At 35.4% G+C, this 21274-nt stretch overlaps 1 protein-coding gene across 7 annotated transcripts in view; it reads right to left on the bottom strand.

Annotated features, from left to right (window-relative positions):
- The window catches only part of Cngl (Cyclic nucleotide-gated ion channel-like), a 463427-nt gene that overhangs the window by 54874 nt on the left and 387279 nt on the right, over positions 1 to 21274 (bottom strand). For 6 of the 7 annotated variants that reach the window (XM_074184263.1, XM_074184264.1, XM_074184267.1 and 3 more), the window contains 5 exons: positions 19840 to 20088; positions 16724 to 16876; positions 11488 to 11618; positions 10553 to 10636; positions 5797 to 5855 (listed from right to left, as the gene is read on the bottom strand). In XM_074184263.1, the coding sequence (XP_074040364.1) occupies positions 5797 to 5855; positions 10553 to 10636; positions 11488 to 11618; positions 16724 to 16876; positions 19840 to 20088 (676 nt within the window). The remainder of the gene's footprint in view (positions 1 to 5796; positions 5856 to 10552; positions 10637 to 11487; positions 11619 to 16723; positions 16877 to 19839; positions 20089 to 21274) is intronic. The other variant, XM_074184265.1, reaches the window with a different exon arrangement.

Below are 21274 nucleotides of genomic sequence, written 5' to 3'. Positions count from 1 at the left end.
AGGCAAAAGCAACCTCTGGTGGAGAGTAAGCATCCCTTGAATCTTAATTTTTCATGAATTTCATGCTGTCTATTGAAAACACTTTCCCAACATCAGAACAAAATACGGTCTCTCGCCGTGCGTTTCGCTAACAAAGTTAGCGTCGTCAGGAGATCATTATGACTAATTTTTACTACTATATTAGTGTTTTCATATGCTAGTAGCCTAACGACTACCTGTTAGTGGTATCTGACTATTACCGGTTAGTGGTACCTATTTACTACCTGTTATTGTTCCTATGCTGAACTACCTGTTTTTTTAATACCTATAAATTGTTACGTGTTTCCTGTTTGTTAATGATTATCCACTACATTTTTTCTTAATATTCATCTGTTTTTTTATTTAGAATTCTCACGTATTAGACGAAACAAAGGGGTGTTCGAAAAAGGACAGTTGTCGCTGTTCATAGAACATCCAGAAACCTGTTGTCATGTACCGGTCTCAACAATTTCAAACATTAATCACTTATTCTGTGATCGTTCTCTATGGCATGTTGAGCAACACTAGATTTCTCCGGTATATGAAACTGATTTTTTTTGAGGACAAAACACAGTATTACAGGGAAATCCTTGAGGCGCTCTTAGAGCGGTGCCTGTGCCATAGTAGTGATTCACATTGGATTTGAATCGCTGGAGATTAAATCCATTCGGAAAAACATTCCCAGGAAGTTTATCCCACATAAACGCCGTTCTTTAAACGAAAGAGTTCTTAAACAGTGAAGTTCGAGGTGTACTGAGTTGAACCTCACGCGGTGAGCAGCCACAGTCCGTCGCGTATTTCTGATATGTATCGCTCTTGGTGGAATCAAGTATGCCAAGTCACTTGAACACTTCTCGTGAAAGTATCTATAGAAGAGAGACCAACCTTTCTTCGATGTTCCAGACTATCAAGGTTGTAAGTGATATTCGCGTCTCCAATCAGGTGGATAGCTGTTTTCTGGATAGAATCCAGCAGCTTTAGGGTATGTTTGGGGGCGGAGCTCCATACATGAGAACAATACTCCGAAGAAGGTCTGATCTGAGCTTTATAAAGCATAAAAATTGGCTGAGGTGTGTACAGTTTTCTGGTTCGGAACAGTATTCTAAGCTTTTGAGAAGCAGCCTTTGCAATTCCAGCGACATGATTGTGCCAAAACATATTGGTGTCCATTTTCACCCATAACAAATTCATCGAAGCAGAATGCGGAATTGTCTGTCCTGACATTGTTATATCCGGTTCGAAAACCGATGCCTGGGTTTTTGTGCCGTTGAATTGAACCCGGTTACTTTCACCCCAGTTCAAAATTACTTCTAGATCCCCATTAAGATATTCAACCTCCTGCTGCGGGTGAAGATGCGGAACATGTTCCTTGTAGTGAGCTGATATAGTTTAGTTTGATGAACATATTTTCTATTATAATCCTCCCAGCATATTTCATAGTTCCTAGACTTTTGTTTTTCCAACGTCTTGTCTTTCGGACTGCCTAACACTTCTTGAAGTGTACGTGCAGTTTTGAAAGCCACTCTTATATTTAATTTTGTGAATGTTCGGACCAACCTATTGGTGTATTTGGGTTTATATGGAAGCACTAGGAATTTTGAATCTTACTGTTCTCGAAAAGTCGAGGCATTACGAAGATACTTTCTAAATTTTTGTTTTTTATTAATTTATCCACTATGTTTGATGGATACTTATTGCTTACAGCCACTATCAAATTTCATACTTTTTGGAAATATTATACTGGAAAATATTCATTGAGAGGACTAAGTGGAAATGTGGTATTTGTTTATGAAATAGGTATTACTAAGTGAACAAGGTATGATAAATTTATTCAAATAGGATATTTTGAAGAGACAAACGAGAACATATGAATAGTGGCAATTCGTCAGTTGCAAAAATACGCCATATACTCATAGAAACGATAAAAGTGTAGCATTTGCTGAATCATAATAATACAAGACAGAAGAGAAAATTTTCTTCTACATACAGTATCATGAAGCACTCTTACAACTTAATGAAGCATTCCACCATAATAAAATGTAAACAACCAATGATCGTATCTTTACGGAAGAGAAAATAAACAATCGTTACATTCTTCTACCAAGATCAAAGCTAAGCGTCGACTTCGACCACCGAACAAAATTCTTCCTATCTCTCACTTCAGCTTTCCCCTCAAAGCAACTAGATGAAAGTATTCCCCAAAAAACAGAACATTTGTGAGCCAATACTAGACAGCGCTCTTTTAACTTACTATTGGTCTCATTAGTGGTGCTGGGCTGAACCACGAATGCAAAGTTGGACTATATTGTCTTATACGAAAATTTGTTTGTCGCATCTCCAGTACTTGTAGTATTGTCACTCTTTTTCTATAAGCATATTTTATCACTTTGATACCGCCTCGTTTCAAAGTAGTTTTATAGTTAGCGAAGGCCTCTTGGAGGAGGGCTCTAAGAGGCCTCTTGGAGGCCTTTGCTAACCCGATTGAAATTTGCCACCCAAATAGTTGTATGTCAACTATCTTTGAAGGACAAGTGATGACATCTGCCATTACGAAGTGCATTTGGTTACCGACCGCCGAACGAACTACTTCCAACGCATATACACAAAAAAAGTTGGCAAATGCTTGCCGACAAACAACCCTATTACCACGACGGATTGTAAGGTGATCACTTGGCTAAATTCAGCGTGTTCCTACAGCTGGACGAACGATAAGTTTTTCCAAGAATTTTTTTTGTAAAAAAAAAACTTGCACAATATGAAGATCATCGCCCACTTGTCCGGCACAGCACGACTCGTCCCGTGAAAATACGTATGGGTTTGGAATAATGAAAATGAATGGACAACCGCCCACTAGTCCGGAACGGCACAACCAAGAGCGTCCGCCGCCGGAAAGGATCCCAGTTCTCCTGTCTGGCAAATAACGGTACGTGCTGTGACGGACTGGTCAAGTGAGCACGTCGCCGGCTAGCGCTTGCCAGCATCAACTTGTCCAAACGTGCCTGGGAAGTTTCTGTTTCTCTGTTTTGCTCTTCCATCAGTTGACAGCACGGTGTCAGACGGTACCTATGAAAATTGACGAGGAAAAATTGAGTAGCTTGTTACGGCAGGCTCTAGAATATCCAAAAGTTCTGAAAAATTGCCTGGAGTCATTCGGAAATACTGTAAAAATTTCTCCTAGTCTTTTTTCAGGTCGTTGAAAATATGATGAAACTCTCCCAGATTTGCCCTCTTTTGATTATTGGGATGGACCCACATCCTTCTTTTTTGTGACTATTTTCTTCTACATTCAATAATGCGGCCACTATAAGTACCACATTTTCGTCAGAACTGCTAGTGATAGACATGTTTGTCACCGCTGGATGTCAACTGAAATTCCCTTAAAATCGAACAAACGGCACCTTCAGTATGCTGGTTGTGGCTGGACAAGTGGGCGATGCTACTATCCGACGCCATCAGGCGACGAACAGCGCCGTGTTGTGCTGTGCTGGACAAGTAGGCGACAAGCTCCTAATATTCCTCATGGTAATTATTCTCCATATCAATTCACGGACGTTGGGTTGGTGAACCTACACCTAGTGGTCTGAAAAGGGTTCATCTATAGGGTTCAATAGAAAATTTAAGAAGCTGCGTTCATATTGACAAGCCAAGATATTCTAGAGATTCGCAATATATGCAATATATGCCAAACTAAATCGGAAATTCAAGACGATAGGAATGAGTATTCTCAAAGTGAAATAGATCAGTTATCACCAATACTTACAATTGAAACATCGTCTGTGATGTTCTGCATTTCCAACCTATTTATTTTTCATTTCTCATTTTTTATTTTTATAATTGATGTATTACTGAAATTACATTTATTATTTGAACGCTTTAATAATTTATTTCCGTTTCAGGCCGAAATAATGTTTTTCTCAGAATATCCGTCACTTGTAATGACACTGTGTCAAAGCTATTTCCCGGGTTTTTCGGTCGTGGTTTGCGGATTTTATGTCTGATGTTTCGTCTACTACAGCGGTACATATTATCAAAGTTCAGATTCTTTGATCAACGCTATCCATATCCATGATGATGATAAAACTTTCAAAATGTATTTCATCAGTTGTACACCAGTTCAACTGATGAAGCAACAGTATACCGAAACGTTTCTTGAATAAAATTTATTGTGAAAATTCTATATTTGTTATCATGGATAGTGAGAGTTTTTTATTTCATTTTTTAGATTTCAGACTAGTCTGCTCATTTCAAAAATAATATTTCCAATATTTTAACAGACTCATTCCTGTATTACAGATCGGGTACAATTATTATTTTTGATAATTTTGATATTTCATTGTTTTTTTCTATTTTGTTCATATTGATTTCAAATTTATTAGCTTTCAGAAGAAGGAGGGCTGAACTTTCAACACATCCCCGGAAAAACAGTGACGATCAAATTATAACAAAAAAGTAGTCACGTGATTCGCATCATTGGTACAGTTCTGATTTTTTTGTCAAAAATAATCGGAGGTGGGATTATTTCATGTGGATTATTATTAGTAGGTATGTGGAAAAGTTTTTCGAATGAATTTACAACCCATCTGATAAATTTCGGTGGAATATCTATCTATTTTTTCTTTCAATGTACCGTCCTTCAATTATTTTATGAATTGATGTTTTGGAATCTCATTGAATTTATTTCTCAAATATCCATTTCACATTCAAAAACACTCCATTCTGAATTGCCCCTACAATCTTAAAATAAGCTGTTCGGGATGAATCTATTTCAGAACTGTTTTGGTGGTGTGATTCATAATAAGTGCGAACATAAATGGACAAAAAATCAAAATCACGATGATTTTTGACATTTCGCATTCAAGAAAATCTTTTTCAACAATATTCGTCAATTTTTTGAGAAATCTTTCCAGCTTTGGATTTTTTGTTAAGTTATAGGTCAAATGAAGTTATTAATGAGAAAAAAATCATATTATTTGGCTATATCGAATCGATTCTGGCAAGAACACGTTTTCATGGTACTAGTACAGTGGCCCCTCAATTTGTTTACTAGCATTCAAAAAAAATTTGAGTATTTGAATCGAAGTTTTTTCTAACAAATTAAATTTTTCCACCATGTTACGAATATACATTGAATTTACATATTTAGAAAATATCTATTTAGTTTTCTTGAATGAAAAGTACCTATATTAAATGAAGGAAAGGCATATATTGATACAGAGAATCTGTAACAAATGAACAAATTCCAGTAGAAGATAAATATCTTATTTATTTACAGTAAACAAGTATTTTCACTTATAGCAAATTACTTTTCATCAGTAACAAATATTTGTTGTCGAGTAATTCCAACCATAGTTGTCATATATGTTTTATCAGGAGAAAAATTTGGTTTGTCAAATTTTGGTTGGACCAAATTTCGGCTAATAATGAAATACAATAATATTATATACTCTCACGAATAATTCTCCTAATAATGGAAAATACAATTCGTTTTGTATTCAAATAACACATTATTGTGAGATTTTCACTTGACAGTTTACAAAACAAGAACTGAAGTAACTATTGCATATAGTGAAACAATTATTGATCGGTTCTAACATAACATCTATCTTATCTTAATAGTGGACTAGTTGCTTTATGACACTATTTCAAAAAAATCGTTTTTATATGACACACATCACTCATTTATTTGCTGATATATGAAAATATGTTGGATATCATTAGATTTATGTTAAATAAACAATTTTTTTTCGTATAAGTTGAAGAAAGATCGAAAACACTCACCTACGATTGTGGCAAAAATGAATACTCCGATCAGGTAACTCACTATAGTAAATATATATCTGCAAAAAATATAAAATCATTACATACACAGTTGCATATCAATATTTATTTATTTCTCACCATTCAAATATTATGCATTTACGAAGCTTTAAGCACATTCGTGAAACCAAAATATAATAAATATTAAATATTTCAGTTCCATTAATGTTTAAAACTTCGTTATTTTCATCAGAAATATATGTGACAAAACTTTTCAGTTACAGTTACACATGACAAATCCTGATGAAACTCAAATTGTATTTTGATTTGATTAATTTTCTACACATTCAATCTATTTTCATCAACAGAATCACACGTTAAAAGGTAAGACCTCGTTAATCCTTAAGTCACACAAGTTTCGATTCCTGAGGGTTGTCGTTCGTAGGGATGCGACAGTTGCTTAACGAAAAAACAGATTTTAAACAGACTTTTTTTAAACAGAAGCCAGCCGTACATACATGTTTTTGGTTATAATATCTTGTGTTTATAATAAAATGATTATAAAATTCACCACAGAGGCAACTTGAGCAAACCATAGACACGTGCTTCGGGTTGTGGTATGTTATGATCAGAACTAACAAGCTTCATACACTTGCTGGTGTGTTATCATACTTATTTCACTACTAGCGACCGTCCCGGCTCTGCACGATGCATTGCGATGATACTAAATATAAATTCACCCACTGAAAATTTAAGGGCATGAAGAAATCAGTGACGTGCTTCCCCACCCCCACGCGGCTGGCGCCCCATTTGGAATAATTAAGAAATGCTTTCTATTGTACATCTACAATATAAAACGAAACTACATACAAAATTCCAGCTTCCAAAAATATAGTAGTAATTAGAAACAGTGATGAAAAGATAATTTTCTTATGTAAACGTCTAAAGAGGGGGCGCCCCAGTTGAAATATTCGAAGATCTTTTCTTAGTTCGTATCTAAAGGCTAGGTACGCACTGCAGGAAGGTTGGTGGATGGTAGATAGCTGCCTGGCGAACATCCTATTATTTATGAACGTGAGTAACAGAACGACGGTAGCCGCAGTGGCCCCTCACTACTATCTTACCTCCAGAAACCCTCCGAAGGTACGCCAGGCGTCTATCCAACCTAATCAGTCGTGTTTGATATTCCAGCCGGGTAGCCTAGCTAAGGAGGAAAACGTAATAAGTTCTGTGTACAAAAGAATGGCAATTTGGGACCCAGCAGACCCATTGAGGAAAATTTCAAAAATTTCGACGACACTGCTGATATAGCTTCTCTGAAGTCCGTTGAAATTATTTGCAATTTGCATTCAATCAACTTCAAAAGTAGGTCGAATGCCTCAACTGACATTCTTGAATACAAATAAAATTTGTCAGGATGTCGTAATTTTTTTGTAGATTCTCACGAATTCTCCGTCCTGTTGACGCCTCAAATTGTAAGTATGCACCCACGGTTTAAACTATTTGCCACTATAATTCTCGAATATGAACTTAGTAAATTTTTTTCGCAACTTTAGAGAAAGAGAGACATGATTGTTACTTTTTCGCTTTCAGTTGGATACTGGCTTCATTTCACTGCGTCCGGGATGCATTGCCCCTCCACCATCCACCTTTACCATCCACCCTCCAAGCGACCATCTAGCATCCTGCAGTGCGGCCCCGGGTTGACCTAAGCACCTATATACTAAATTTCAGCTTCCTAGGAATTACCACTACGTAGAAACAGAGATGAGTGTTAAGTGACTTCCACATTCATTCATTATAATGAAAATTTAAATATGTGACGTAAAACGTCAAAATATTTCAATTTTTTTTTCATCTAGGAATTACGAGTATCTGTGTTTCGCGTTTCGCTTAAAACGAATGTCGAACATTGGGAAAATATTCCGCCATCCGTTCTTATGGATACGTATCCTCTTCAGTTGGATCCATTGATCTGAAATAATATTGGAAAATTGCTCGCTTCTAACCATCGAGCTTGATAAATATTTACAGACACAATGAAAACAAAGTTATCACAGTTCACCCTCCAATGCATATTGAGAATTGGAAATGAGAAGGTACAGAAAGAGAACGCTAAACTGAAATAATAAACTTTTCCTGGAGTTTCATTGAATTCAAAATGATTCTTGAATAAATTTCATGTGTTATTTATTCATAGCAAAAAAGTTGGAAAGCGGAATTTGTGGAATTGTGACAGTTGAATTGATTCTCGTTGAAAATGTTAATCGATGGTTTTATGGAAAATATAAGAAGTTCATTAGTAAAAACTTAAAAAATCTAAAACCAAATCGCAATCCTCGAAAACAATGAACTTGCAAAATGCGACTGAAATTGTCAAAACACATATATTCAATAGTTTCAAAAAATGATATCACACCGTGATAAACAGGAAAAATTATTAGTTCTCAGTGAGGTGTCGTTTGGGTAGCTTGAGGCTACCCTTGAAGGGCTTATTCCGTCTTACTCCCATCTTTTCATGACACCCACACCAACAATTTTGTGTCATGAACTGATTTGAACAGATCCCTTGCTTGATGTACATCGTATTCTTCTGAACATAATTCAGGTTATCCATGAATTGTTGCCTCCTGTGATCCAATGTCTCTCATTCGCATTAAATATGAAGAGCTCTCTCTCTGTCATTTTGTTGTATCGTCTGCAGTTAATCATTCTGAGTCTATCCCTCCCTTGTTGAAGCAGTTCTCTCCAGAGACGGACCCTTTACAAAATTTTTTCGTATATGTTTTCTGACGTTTCCTGGTGGGACAGTAGCCTGGTGAGTTGATGTGGGTGGTTTGCTCTACTCACTCAATTGACTGTTGTGTGAACCGCAAGGTTAGGACTTTGTTAGTCCTTAGCTCGCACAAGTTTCATCTTTTGAGAGTTTTCTTTCGTAGGGGGCGACAGCTGGTTAACAGAAAAGCAGATTTCAGATATGTTATCAGATATGTTATCATGGGTTCAACCATCATGTTGCAGAGCCGAAACATCATGTCTGGTTATAGATCACATGTCTTACCGTAGGTGCGTCTGACCAGCATCAGTGCTACCCCCGCCTTTCTTTCAAGTGATTACAGTGTTTGTTTCCAGGTAAGCCTGGGACCTGATATCATTCCCAGATATTTGACATCCGCTAACAGATTTATTCATGCATCCTGGAGTTTCAGAGGTCCTGAACCCCGTTGTTTTGGTCCTTTCGGTAAATAATACAACAGTCGATTCCATTGGGTTCATCGTCGATCCAGTTATAAATTTCAGGGCCTGCTGCATGCATCCTTCCACTATATTATTGGGTTGTTTCAAATGTTTTGTCCGGTCAAATATCATGTAGTTCCATATCTCAATGAATATTTATTCTATTGTGTCGGGGTATATACTAATCGATAGAGAATTGTGTACCTACTCAATACATTGCTGTTAATTTTTTTTCAAATTCTGATTTGTTACTCTTCTCAGTATATAACCATATGATATCATTGAGCGATTTTCGGTCAATTTATCTCTACGAAGCCTGGACCTACCTACAGTACCTAGGACCTACATTAATCTAGGACGAAAATTTGAGGGCTCTGGTGGAGACAGCCATCATGAAAAGTGTGTCAGTTCCCATGCAGTTTTTCATGTTTAAAAAAGTTCGAAAAGTGGGTGCCCCATTATTGAACGGTTGACAGAAGTTTTGCGCAATCGAAACAATCCTTTTTTTAATCGAGTTGTCATGTATGACGAAAAGTGGATCCTCTACAATAACAGGAGACGTTTAGGACAGCAGCAGCTGATACTGGCTAAGAGAAGGGGTCCGATTCTGCCTCAGCCACCATTCTTCCCAGACCTTTCAACAAGCGACTACCATCTTTCCCAACACCGGGAAAAAAACGGCATTCATCAACTTCATCAAATCCTGAGCGCATAATTTTAATGCTAATAGAATTAATCGACTTGTGTTACGTTGGTAGAGGTGAAATAACTCAAATGGGATTCACCTCGAATAAATTCAACTAGTATTCACTAGATATTAAAGTACTTTCTATATAACCAGCCGATCGTCTCTAGACGCTCTTTCAGGAGCCTACAGTTTTGAATCTGTCCAGGACTGCGGTATAAGATTTGTAATTTCTAACCCGGAGAAGTACACCTGGAGAAGTTCTTTTATAGTTTCTCCTCCTGTTTTTGTGGTATACTTCAATATCAAAAGTAATTCTCCAATTTGAGTTATAGAAAGCATCACAGAAACATCTTATTAATTCTTTGACATATATGAACTAAATTTGTATTAATTTTTTTAATATCATTCAGCGAAATGTTGATTTTCATCCTTAGAGCTTTCTATTGTTTTGTCCTCTGCAATTCAATGCATACTACATCCATCTGTGAAATAAGTAGCCCTAATTTATGTATAGGGAATAAGACGCTCAGTTTGTCAAGATAAATTTATTAATCTATGTCACACTGAAACTGGCTAATGTAATAGGTGACACATATCGGGTATAAAGCATGAAGAAAAACAGTAATGTTTTCGAACAGGCACACATACACAAAAATATGAAACAACACATGATAGTGAACAGTAAAAACAGAGGACGATCGTCATACAATGGCAGTGGCAGGCGCTGTTCGACAACAAAAACTGTTTATTCCTCATGTTGAAGCGGTTTCGGATGGCAAAAAGTGACCCTCGATCCTGCCGCTGCCAGAGTGACGACTGAGGGGGGTGGAGAGGATTTTGTCAGAAACGTACCCGTGATTAGTGTTGAACTGGAGAAGGCGCGACTTGACCCCTCTGCGCGGCAGCGACCGAGGGCCGTCCACCGAATTTGTTTTCCTGTATGAAAAAAAGTTTACTTACAAAGAAACATGAATAATATCGTTTGTTCATGCGATATATAGGACAATGGTAGAAAGTCTTCCCCAGTTTTAATATTTGAACGGCACAAGTTTACGTAAAAAACATAGTTTTCAATAGTTTCCAATAATAATTTTAATAATGATGTTCATTTGTACATATGAAAAATTTGAATGCACCGTGAAATACAATTGAAACGGTCGAATGAAAAAATAATTGATTGAGTAATATATCAATGGCAATATAAAGTGATATACTAGTGATATAAAAATTGTGGTCCGCTTAACATGAAAACTCGCACAGTGACTGGAGGCGCCCTCTATTGTCATGTGACACAGGTCGCATGGTGTGAAACTGAAAGGTACGCATGCATGGAGTAGAAACTTACTCCATGCTTCATATATATGCAGGAACCATCACGTTTTTATGAATGTTCTCATCAATAGAAAATATTTTTGGACAATTTAGATGCCAATGATAGGAAAGAACTTCCTCACGTACTGGTTAGGTTGAGTTAGGTTAGGTTAGGTTAGGTTAGGTTAGGTTAGGTTAGGTTATCTACATGACAATATTTTGATATCAGAATTCATAGGGAAACACAATAGAACACAAACTGTGTTTTCCGTAAGAATGAATGTTCTATATTTCTGAACTATCCTTAATCGAAGCTGTTTAATAAAAATATCCCAGACCCAGTAAAAGATTACGATGTCTTAAATAGAGCGATAATAGGAGATTTTGCCTTGAACTGTCATCGGTAACTTTTTTGATAGACAGACCGTTACCCGAACATTCAACTCGGAAAATAAAAAATTACCGAAAATACTTACTCGGCATTAGTTTCGGGAGTTGGCAGATCACCAATGGTCGTCAAAGTGAGCGTTGACCAGTATAATGATCCTAAATATTTTCGTGTCAGTGTAGCGTAGTCTCCTGGTCGATAAGGATAAACCCAATCGCCCTGAAACAGATAAAGGATGAAAAATATAGGTCCAGGAGTAGTGGTGGAGAGTTGTAAAGTCAATGCCTTGGGTCGGAATTGATGTTTATTTCTGTAGAGGAGATGTTTCAAGCGAAATTGGTTTTCGGGGAAATTGAGTGAATATTCATACGCTGTGGATCGTTTCTCTCTGATACAGTTTGAACAAACTACATAGTAATCATGCGGTAATTGAAGGGTCGGTTAGTTATTTTCAGATTCATGATTTTGGGTCTTTTGAGTTTTAGGTACTTCGTATCATTCACTTATTGCCTAAGTGGAAAAGTCTGTTCAACATGACGAGCAAATATCGAGCAAGGCATTATTCAAGAACAGTAGCACAAATTTCATTCAAATTTCTGAAACAAATCACGCTGATAGTAGGGAATTGTTGATAGTAGGATAGTAGATCATGTATATCCAAGGCGGCATATTGTGTATCACTTGGGTTTCGAAAGCCATATTGATATGAATACAAGAAATGAATGGATTACAAATTGCTGTTGCAATCTCAAGAATTCTTGATATTATTGACAGAACAGAAATCGATCTAAATAGGACTTCTCTCGAAAATTGTCTAAACCTTAGCAATTTTCAATTTTGGAAACAAAATAAAAAGGAAATAATAAACAATTTTTCAATTGATGATGATAATTGTAATTCAACTTCCATTAAAATTTTGGTTATGATATTATCAAAATCAGAGAATTTTAGGTACTTACACCATATATAATAAACATGAAATAAAAAATTGCAACATATTAATTCCAAAGTAAATTTTCTCAACGAATGCATCATTATGCTTTTTGACAAACATGCTCCAATTTGCACTGTAAACAGAAAACATAAAGCATCCCCGTATATAACTTATAATATCAAATTGATAATGAAAACCCGTGTCAAATATCTTAAAGAAAAGACAGCAGCCTCTACACAGTGAAAAAAACAGCGTATATATAATTTGTTTTGAACAAAAATGAAAACAATTCAAAAATGGCATGGAGAAATCTTGCAGATTGGGGTGTTAGTACAAAATCATCCTCGCAAAGCAATAGCCTGCCAATTGAACTACGTAGACCTGACTATTTTTTAAACGTGGCTAGACATTCAATAGTAAATGATGACACTCTTTCATTCTACAATAATAATAAATTGAACGCTTCTATGAACTTTTTCCTCATCGAACTTTTCCGACATAAAATCTAATGCTTTAGGTATTGACAATATAAATATCAAGATGATTTCTTTAGTGATAGCACACTGTATTGATGAAGTTAAACATATTTTCAACGAGTTCTTCGGAGAGTGTATTTTTCCAGATGTTTGGAAGGTTCCAGATATAATTCCAATTCCGAAAAAGAATGCACCTATCACGTTCAGTGACATACGCCCTATCAGCATTCTGCCTTCATTCTCTAAAATATTCGAGAAAAATGTTTCCCGTCAAATAAGAGCTATTCTTGAAGAAAATCGAATACTCCCGTACGAGTAGTCTGGGTTTCGCAAAAAACACTGAACACAAACTACCCTCTTGAAAGTAATCGACGATCTTGCGAGTTTCAGAGATCAATCAAAAATCACCATTTCAGTACTGCTTGATCAAAGTAAAGCTTTCGATTTAGTGAATTTCGATTTTCATCAGCAAGCTCAAGTTCATAGGATTCGATGACATTTCTCTCAAATGAATGACAAGCTATCTCACAGGCAGATCATAGAAGGTCAAACTAGATGATTACTCATGGTCACCCCTGAAAGAAACAATCTCAGGTGTACCGCAGGGAAGTATTTTAGGACCCTTGATGTTTTCAGTGTTCATTTTTGATTACCCCACTTTCTTATCACATTGTCAAGTACATCTATACGCAGATGATACACAGTTATATCTGTCTTCTCATAACACCGATACAGAAAGTGGCATGGCCAATATAAACACAGATTTGCACAAAACATTCCTATACTCGGAGAATCATGGACTGAAAATCAATCCAAATAAGACTTTGGCCTTATGCAAAGGGTTTAAAGACAAATAGTAGTAACTCAGTGTAGCTGTAGGCTCACTCTCGATAACGCAGATATTGACTGGGTAGACAGTGCTAAAAATCTTGGTGTAACCATAGATAGCTCTTTTTCATTCCATGAACATGTGAAAAACATTCTCAAAGTATCATTCTTCAAACTCAAATCACTATATAAATTCAAGTATCAGTTATCAGAAGAAATGAAACTCAGGTTAGTTAAAACTCTTATTTACCCCCATATCGAGTATTGTTGTTCGGTGTATTACAATTTTTTGCCGCAATATAACAAACAGAAGTTACAACGTATACAAAATGCTTGCATGCGATTCGTATGCGGTATACCATATGGTGAATATGTCACCCCATTTTTGTTAAAAATGAAGGAGCTGAATGTGAAGTACAGAGTCCAATATTCGATAAAAATGTTTTTGTTTAAGTTGCTTCAAACTGAAACACCTAGTTATTTATATAGTTATTAAGCTGGCAATCTGACATACATTTGGTCAATTTGAGAATTAACTCATTCAACATACCTAGGTACCGTACTTCCAAATTTCAAGGATGTTTTTCTTATATAGCCCCTTCTTATCTGAATGATATGTAACCCCTTTTAAATCATACTATTCATCAATTTAAGAAATAAATAAAATCACAGATGCTTACTGCCCAGTGCTAATTTAAAAAATTTGAAATTCAATGTACCTATGGTAGTGCAATGAAATTGTTAAATTGACCAAAATAATGTTAAGAATATTAAGAGTTATTAGAAACTATTCGATGTACTATTTTTTTCAGTCTCTATTATTGTTATGATAGTAAATAAGTATGTTTATAATTATTTTCTTATACTCACTGTATAATTTTTGGGAGGGGTGGAAGATAGCCTTTGGCTAACCCTTTTCCTTTTATGTATAAATCTATTTTTATTCATAATAGACGATATTATTATAACTATTATTATTATATTAAATCCTCTATGTCATTTTGAGTTACTGGCTTCAGAAAAATTGATTTTGGATAACTCATTCTTCTCATTGTCTCAATGGTCACAAAGAAGGATGATAGTTTTGAACCAATGTTAACATAGTGATTATTGAAATTCCTACAAATTTCAGTAGTGTCTTCTCTCTGCCTCATTTTGTGGAACATCTTATGGCCTGATATTCTTCACCGGTGGCGTGATTATTATCTCCGCCTGCCCTATCAGGAGATGAGTAATGAAATCATAACCCGGGTTGATATAACGATCACAAATTATAAAATTTGTTTCAAATTATCTGAAAGAACAATTTGTTCAGGCCAGTCTCGAATTACCTACACTGTAGGTTAATGGAATGACATCTATCAGAAAACAATTACTCCCTTGGCTAATACCACGAAGGGCGTTGAATTATAACCGACAGGTGTTAGTGCAGGATTCTTCACTGAAGTCATTCCTGCATATGCTGTTGACGATACAACTGTCGCAATAGATTTTCAATTATTGGAACACACTTGTAGACCAGTTTCGGGCTGTTTGGCCACTCGTCAGTGCAAGGTCGTGTCTATCATTAACATAAAGTTGATGATTTCCTGAAATGAAAATCGAAATTCTTCACAGTATCATTCCTCGAACTAGGCTGAAGCGAACAACAAACAACAGGATTATCATCGCCCCATCTGCTTGCTTCCTCTTATAAGGAAGAAAACTCCACAAATTGAGTGGGCGTAATTGGAGACTGTCGATATAATCCAATGCCCTTCGTGATATTAGCCAGGAGAGTAGTTGGTTTTTATTAGGTGTCAGTCTATTAACCGACAGTGTAGGTAATTTTAGATAATTGATTTACAGCCAGTCTCCAAGTACGCCCACTCAATTTGTGCAATTTGTTTCATTTTTTGTTTTCAAATTCCAAAAAATAATGTTTGGTATTGAAGTCACCTCAATATTTAATGGATAGAGTAATCCATTGGTTTTAATTACTGTACTGCTAATTTTTCTCAAGAAAGTACTGTTCAAGGTTCATGTTTCATATTGTGAAAGTCTTTTCAATTATTATCATTTACCATATGATACCATATCATATACCATATCATATATACACTTATATATGATAAGTGGTCAAAAATCACTGCTGCCCCCGCGGGGTGGCATATTTTCATGTCAGCCATTCCGAAAATTCAGCACAGTGTACCAATTCGCATGAGTTCTTCATTGAATACTCGCTTTATTTGTAGACTGAAATCCTCCATTATATCGTCCTATTCTGGTCTTCAGTAGATAGTGTATAATTTGAAGTTATTCTGAGCTGCTCTGGTCCTTTCTATGCGTTATCGTACCAGGTCAGTTCGGGATTTAGTATCAGTCTCAAATACTCAACCTCCTTTCTACACCTGTGAATTTCAGCTCTTAACCTTCATCTTTGTCCTCCCTATTTTGGTCGATTCTGCTTAGATGTAACCCTTCCTTCTCGGCCCATCTTGTTATGATATCCAGGTCTACAGCATGTTAACACTTACGGTGATATTGTCTTGGAATAGGATAACTGAGTTGTCTACGTTTATAGTTCTTTTATGTAGAAAATGTAGTAGTTCGTTTATTGCAAGGTACCGCAATAAACTCCATAAAGAGATTCTGTGTCTCGAATGATTTTGCGGTATAAGGTCGTTCTTTTTATTTTTTGGTATAGACACAATAACCATAAATTAACTCTGAACATATATATCACTCTGTCGTAATATGATTCCGAAATAGGTAATTGTGGTTGGATATTCAAAAGTTTCACAAATTTCTCTATCGTGACAACTATATAACAGTACTAATGATAAATAAAGCAATTTCAATATTCGAGAAGCAATTCAATTCGAAAAGTTTTGTGAACAGATTGAAATAGGTTTGTATTATGTTCCCAAATTGTAAGTCCGACAATAATTGTCGGACATAAATTATTTATGTCAATAGAATAATTTTTGAAAAATTTATAACCAGGACACAGTCACACACACACACACACACAGTCGTTTATTCCTAATATTTAGATAAAGATGAAAGAAGACAGAATTTATACTCTCTGTGAATAAAAGACTCACCCGAAAACCTTCCGCTTCCGATAGTAAAAAATAGAAGCATCCAAACCAATGAGCAAGTATCAAAAGAATGTGGATTAGATTTATCACCCTCCATAAATTCGGCCAAACGGTTCGGGATTCTACCATATAATAATAATTAACAGCACGATATACCTGTAATAAAACCATTGCATTAAAAAAATATTGAAGTTACCGTCGGTATCAATTATTTGCTCTTCATAATGTAAACAGTCAATCAAAATGGCATTTGTAATATCATTTCACAACACAACAAAGTTTTTGTTTCGGGGTTGAAATTAGATGATTTTATTGTATTTTCACGTGTTAAAACCGAAAGTGACCATAAAAATTATATATTAGCTCTTGTTTTCAAGATATAGTATCATTATATTATATATATGTACATTGAGTTTTCAACAAATGAAATATTTCATCACCAACAGTTGGTACACATGTTTGTTTACATAACACCCCTTTCATCAGCTGTTCTTAAGTAGTAAACATAACCTAAGTGAGTTTGTCAATTGTACGCACGTGGTTGCTATTGAAATTATCGTGTGAAGTTGATTTTTAAATTAATTTAAGTGCTGATCTGAAATGCCTCGAAAGTGTGTGAATTCTGTCGATAGCTTTTGCTATATATGTGGTGAAATAACATTTAAGGCTCAGAAACGTAAAATGATACCTATCGTTAAGACAGCCTATGAACATTATTTTGGTGTGAAAGTTGGGGACCAAGATAAATCATGGGCTCCTCATATATGTTGTAATTCTTGTTCCGTCATATTGCGAGAGTGGCTGAAAAATAAAAACCGGGCAATGGCTTTTGCAGTACCTATGGTTTGGCGTGAGCCTACCAATCATACAGACGACTGTTATTTCTGCTTAACTCCTCCCATTAAGCAAGGTTTATCTATGAAGAAAAGAGGAACGGTTAAATACCCTAATCTCCCATCTGCTCTTCGGCCTGTACCACACTCAGACAATTTGCCAGTCCCTTCTCCACCCCAAAACTATGAAATTTTAGAGGAAGGTGATGAAGACTGTTTAGAAGGAGCAACCCATCCTTCTACATCCTATGACCCTGATTTTGAGGTAAGCGATAGGTCTAGTGATCCGCACGAATTAGTCAAGCAGAGTTGAGTGACCTTATAAGAGATCTTCGCTTGTCTAAGGAAAAGGCTGAGCTGTTAGGGTCAAGACTACAACAGTGGAATCTTCTAAAACATGATGTGAAAATATCTCAGTACAGACAGCGTCAAAAAGTACTTGAGAGCAAAGTTTCCCAGGTTGAGTGATGCTAAAGTCAAGGAAGGCATCTTTATTGGGCCTCAAATCCGTGAAATCGTAAATGATCCTGCTTTTGACATGATTTTAACAGGAAATGAAAAAAGAGCCTGGGAAGCCTTTAAGGGGGTTGTACATGAGTTTTTAGGTAACAAAAGAGATGATAACTTCACAGCATTGGTTAAAGAGCTTCTTCAAGCTTACCACCAACTTGGATGCAACATGTCCTTAAAAATTCATTTTCTTCACTCTCATCTTAATTTCTTCCCACAAAACTGTGGAGCTGTGAGTGACGAACATGGAGAAAGATTCCATCGAGACATTGCCTTAATGGAACAGAGATATCAGGGCCGTTGGAATTAAGCAATGCTTGCAGACTACTGCTGGTCTGTTTGTAGGGATGCTCCAGAAGTGTTTTATAAAAGACAAGCTAAACGACAGCGATCTTACAATGAATCGGATGGACTTAATTGAAATTTGGTGGTACAAACTTCTTTTATTTGTCAAAACACTAAGAATAATGTTTTTTTTTATTAATTTTGTACTTAAAATATTCTAAAAGAAACATAACAATATTGTTTTATGTACTTTCACTTTTCACGTATAGTATAACTACTCTTTAAGATTAAGTACTGTGTATCTCAAAAACCAGAGCTAATAAAAATTTTTCATTGTTATTTTTGTTTTTATCACCCCAAAATTAGTAGAAATTGACTAATTTAGTGTAGGAAACATTCAAAAAATATTTTTTTGTTGTGTTGTGTTTTTATAATTGCCAGGATAGCGAACGTAATAATATTGTTTTCCTGCCAGGTTTCATTTCAAATATGATTTTTGAGTTAAGATCAGTGGCAACGAAATCATTATAGACGACTTCATTATTTTGTTTGTAGGGTAAGGAAATTGAAATTCTGAACAGAGGTATAGTCGATATTTCTAATTATATTTCCACTTCATCCGTAATGACACAATACGAAACAATATGAAATAAGTGAGAATCTATATTCCAAATGGCTGCATGAAGCAATTTATCAAATTTCATATGGCGGCATCATGAGGTTATCTAAAGAAATATTGCCACAATTTGATGTAGGGCGAAACAAAAGACAAAATTTTCCAAGTTCTAAAAAAAACATTCAAGAACTGAAATTTTTCAACGATTAACGCAGGGAATTTTTATTACTTTCAAATATGATCTTTGATTTCATTCATCCCAAAAATCTCAATTATTGAAGTGTACCTCTTTTATATCAAAGAAATGGCAAGGGAAGGTACTATGCGATTAATTTTTTCCGTGTCGGTGAAAATGTGAAAGCTGGCACAAAAAATGAACTGCATCAAGTTGTTTAACGATATTTTCATAGATGATTTTATAGAGACGCCATATTGAATTTGAAGGAAATAACTGCTGCGCCACCATTTTGAAGTTAATTGCCATATACCATTGGAAAGTTTGAAAAAATATACAGTGTTCCATTCAAAATTCTTGACTTGGATTATTTTCCGGTTAAACCGGAAGATATTTTCACTTGTTTCATTGTTTGAAGTATCAGATCCAAAGACTCATATCTTTTTTTTCAGCACGGTATACTTCGAGAAACTATCGTTTCACTGATAACTACTATGAAAATTATTCCATCGAAATATTATATAATTTTCAAATACTCGCAGTTATAATTGTGGTTATTGTAAATTTTGAAAAAATCCTGTTGAATTTACATTTCGCAACTCATAACAACTCATCATTTGTCTTAAAATCTCAAATTAATATTTTCGTAGACACAATATATTAAAATGTACTTTTTGTAAACTTAAAAATATGTACTTGCCTTTAAAAATCTTGGACACCTGAGCATCGGATGCCATCCTAATCTAAACTGTAGGAGATCAAGTGGACAAAGGGCCGCCAAGTCCAGCAGAAAGGCACGAGAGCGTAAATAGTGACAGGCCAATTTTTTCGAATCGTACACCATCAGTCCCTGCTCCAAATAGCCGGTCCGAAGCTGTACAGCCAAGTCAAGAAGAAATACCAAATCACTCATGGAATCACAGGTTAGCCAAAAAGTTGAAATCATAGCCTGAGGAAAGAATATAGATTACGTAAAAACTCCAAATAACGTTTCATTCGATTTATGGTGATTGTGGAACTAACAATCGAAACGTCGTGAAGTAACTTGTTTTAGAATTTTTTTTTCAATTTTTTTAATATATTTTTTTTTAATTGATTAATGTTTATTGCTTATTTTTATTTCTCTGTGATCATTTTCATCTTTTATCTTGATTACTACTTTCGTTTTATTATAGTTTCATTTCACGTTTTATTGCTTAATATAATTGATTTCAGCAATTCATTTTAATTTTATTTGATCTTCCATAGGTTTCAAATCATATTAGACAATGGAAGTCCGAACAACTCTGGAACAAACCATACTTTGAAATTATAATAAATAACATTGTTTGCTTCTCGAAATTTTCAGTGTATTGTTGAAATACTTTTTTGGTATAATTAATAATATATTCAGGATACATGACCATGCACGGATACAGCATTTGAGTCCTACTGAAATTTGTTTGCCTTCCTAGGCAACAATCGAAAAAGTCTCATGTCGATATTGAAACCAAGTAGACTATTTCAAACGTGTAAAAGCATGAGACTCAAGAAAATTCATTTTAACACAGTGGCAAATAAAACAGCAGTATATGGTTGCAGCGTCTACAAAATTATCAGAGAATGAACCACTTATCATATCATCCATGGTTGGATGGAAAAGCAAGGTCTGCTCATGTTGCGATTTCTCCGTAGCATATATATATATATATATATATATATATATATATATATATATATATATATATATATATATATATATATACCGCCTGCCCGGTACTGACGATGCCCAATAGGCTGAAACAGCTGTATACCGGTGGCTCTTAAATTGAAATCAATATGGGAATGATCAAAGAGTACTTATCTATTTATTTTTTGATTTTCATGGAATTATTTTCCAGCAGCTTGACTGCATTAACCTTTCTAGATTTCATATCATTTCTAGAAACATGTGGATTCGTTTTCCGATGGCATTTCAGGTTAGCTTCCCAAATTTCTGCTACCGCAGTTGTCGGTTGATTGGTCAAACCACCAACACTGACATAAAAACTTGGCAAGTTGACTTGGGTGTCACACCAATAGGTGGTTCCACTTATGTTTCGCTTGCGTTTACGCAGCTATTTTTATCAAGTACTTTCTTGGTTTTTTCTCATTTT

The sequence above is a fragment of the Leptinotarsa decemlineata genome, unplaced genomic scaffold (genome assembly GCF_025532065.1).
Source record: "Leptinotarsa decemlineata unplaced genomic scaffold, Ldec_3_MD MMD2_tig00026354_RagTag_RagTag, whole genome shotgun sequence".
Taxonomy (NCBI): Eukaryota; Metazoa; Arthropoda; class Insecta; order Coleoptera; family Chrysomelidae; genus Leptinotarsa; species Leptinotarsa decemlineata.
The sequence above is the reverse complement of the archived record's forward strand: the minus strand, read 5'-3'. Positions and strand labels throughout refer to the sequence as shown.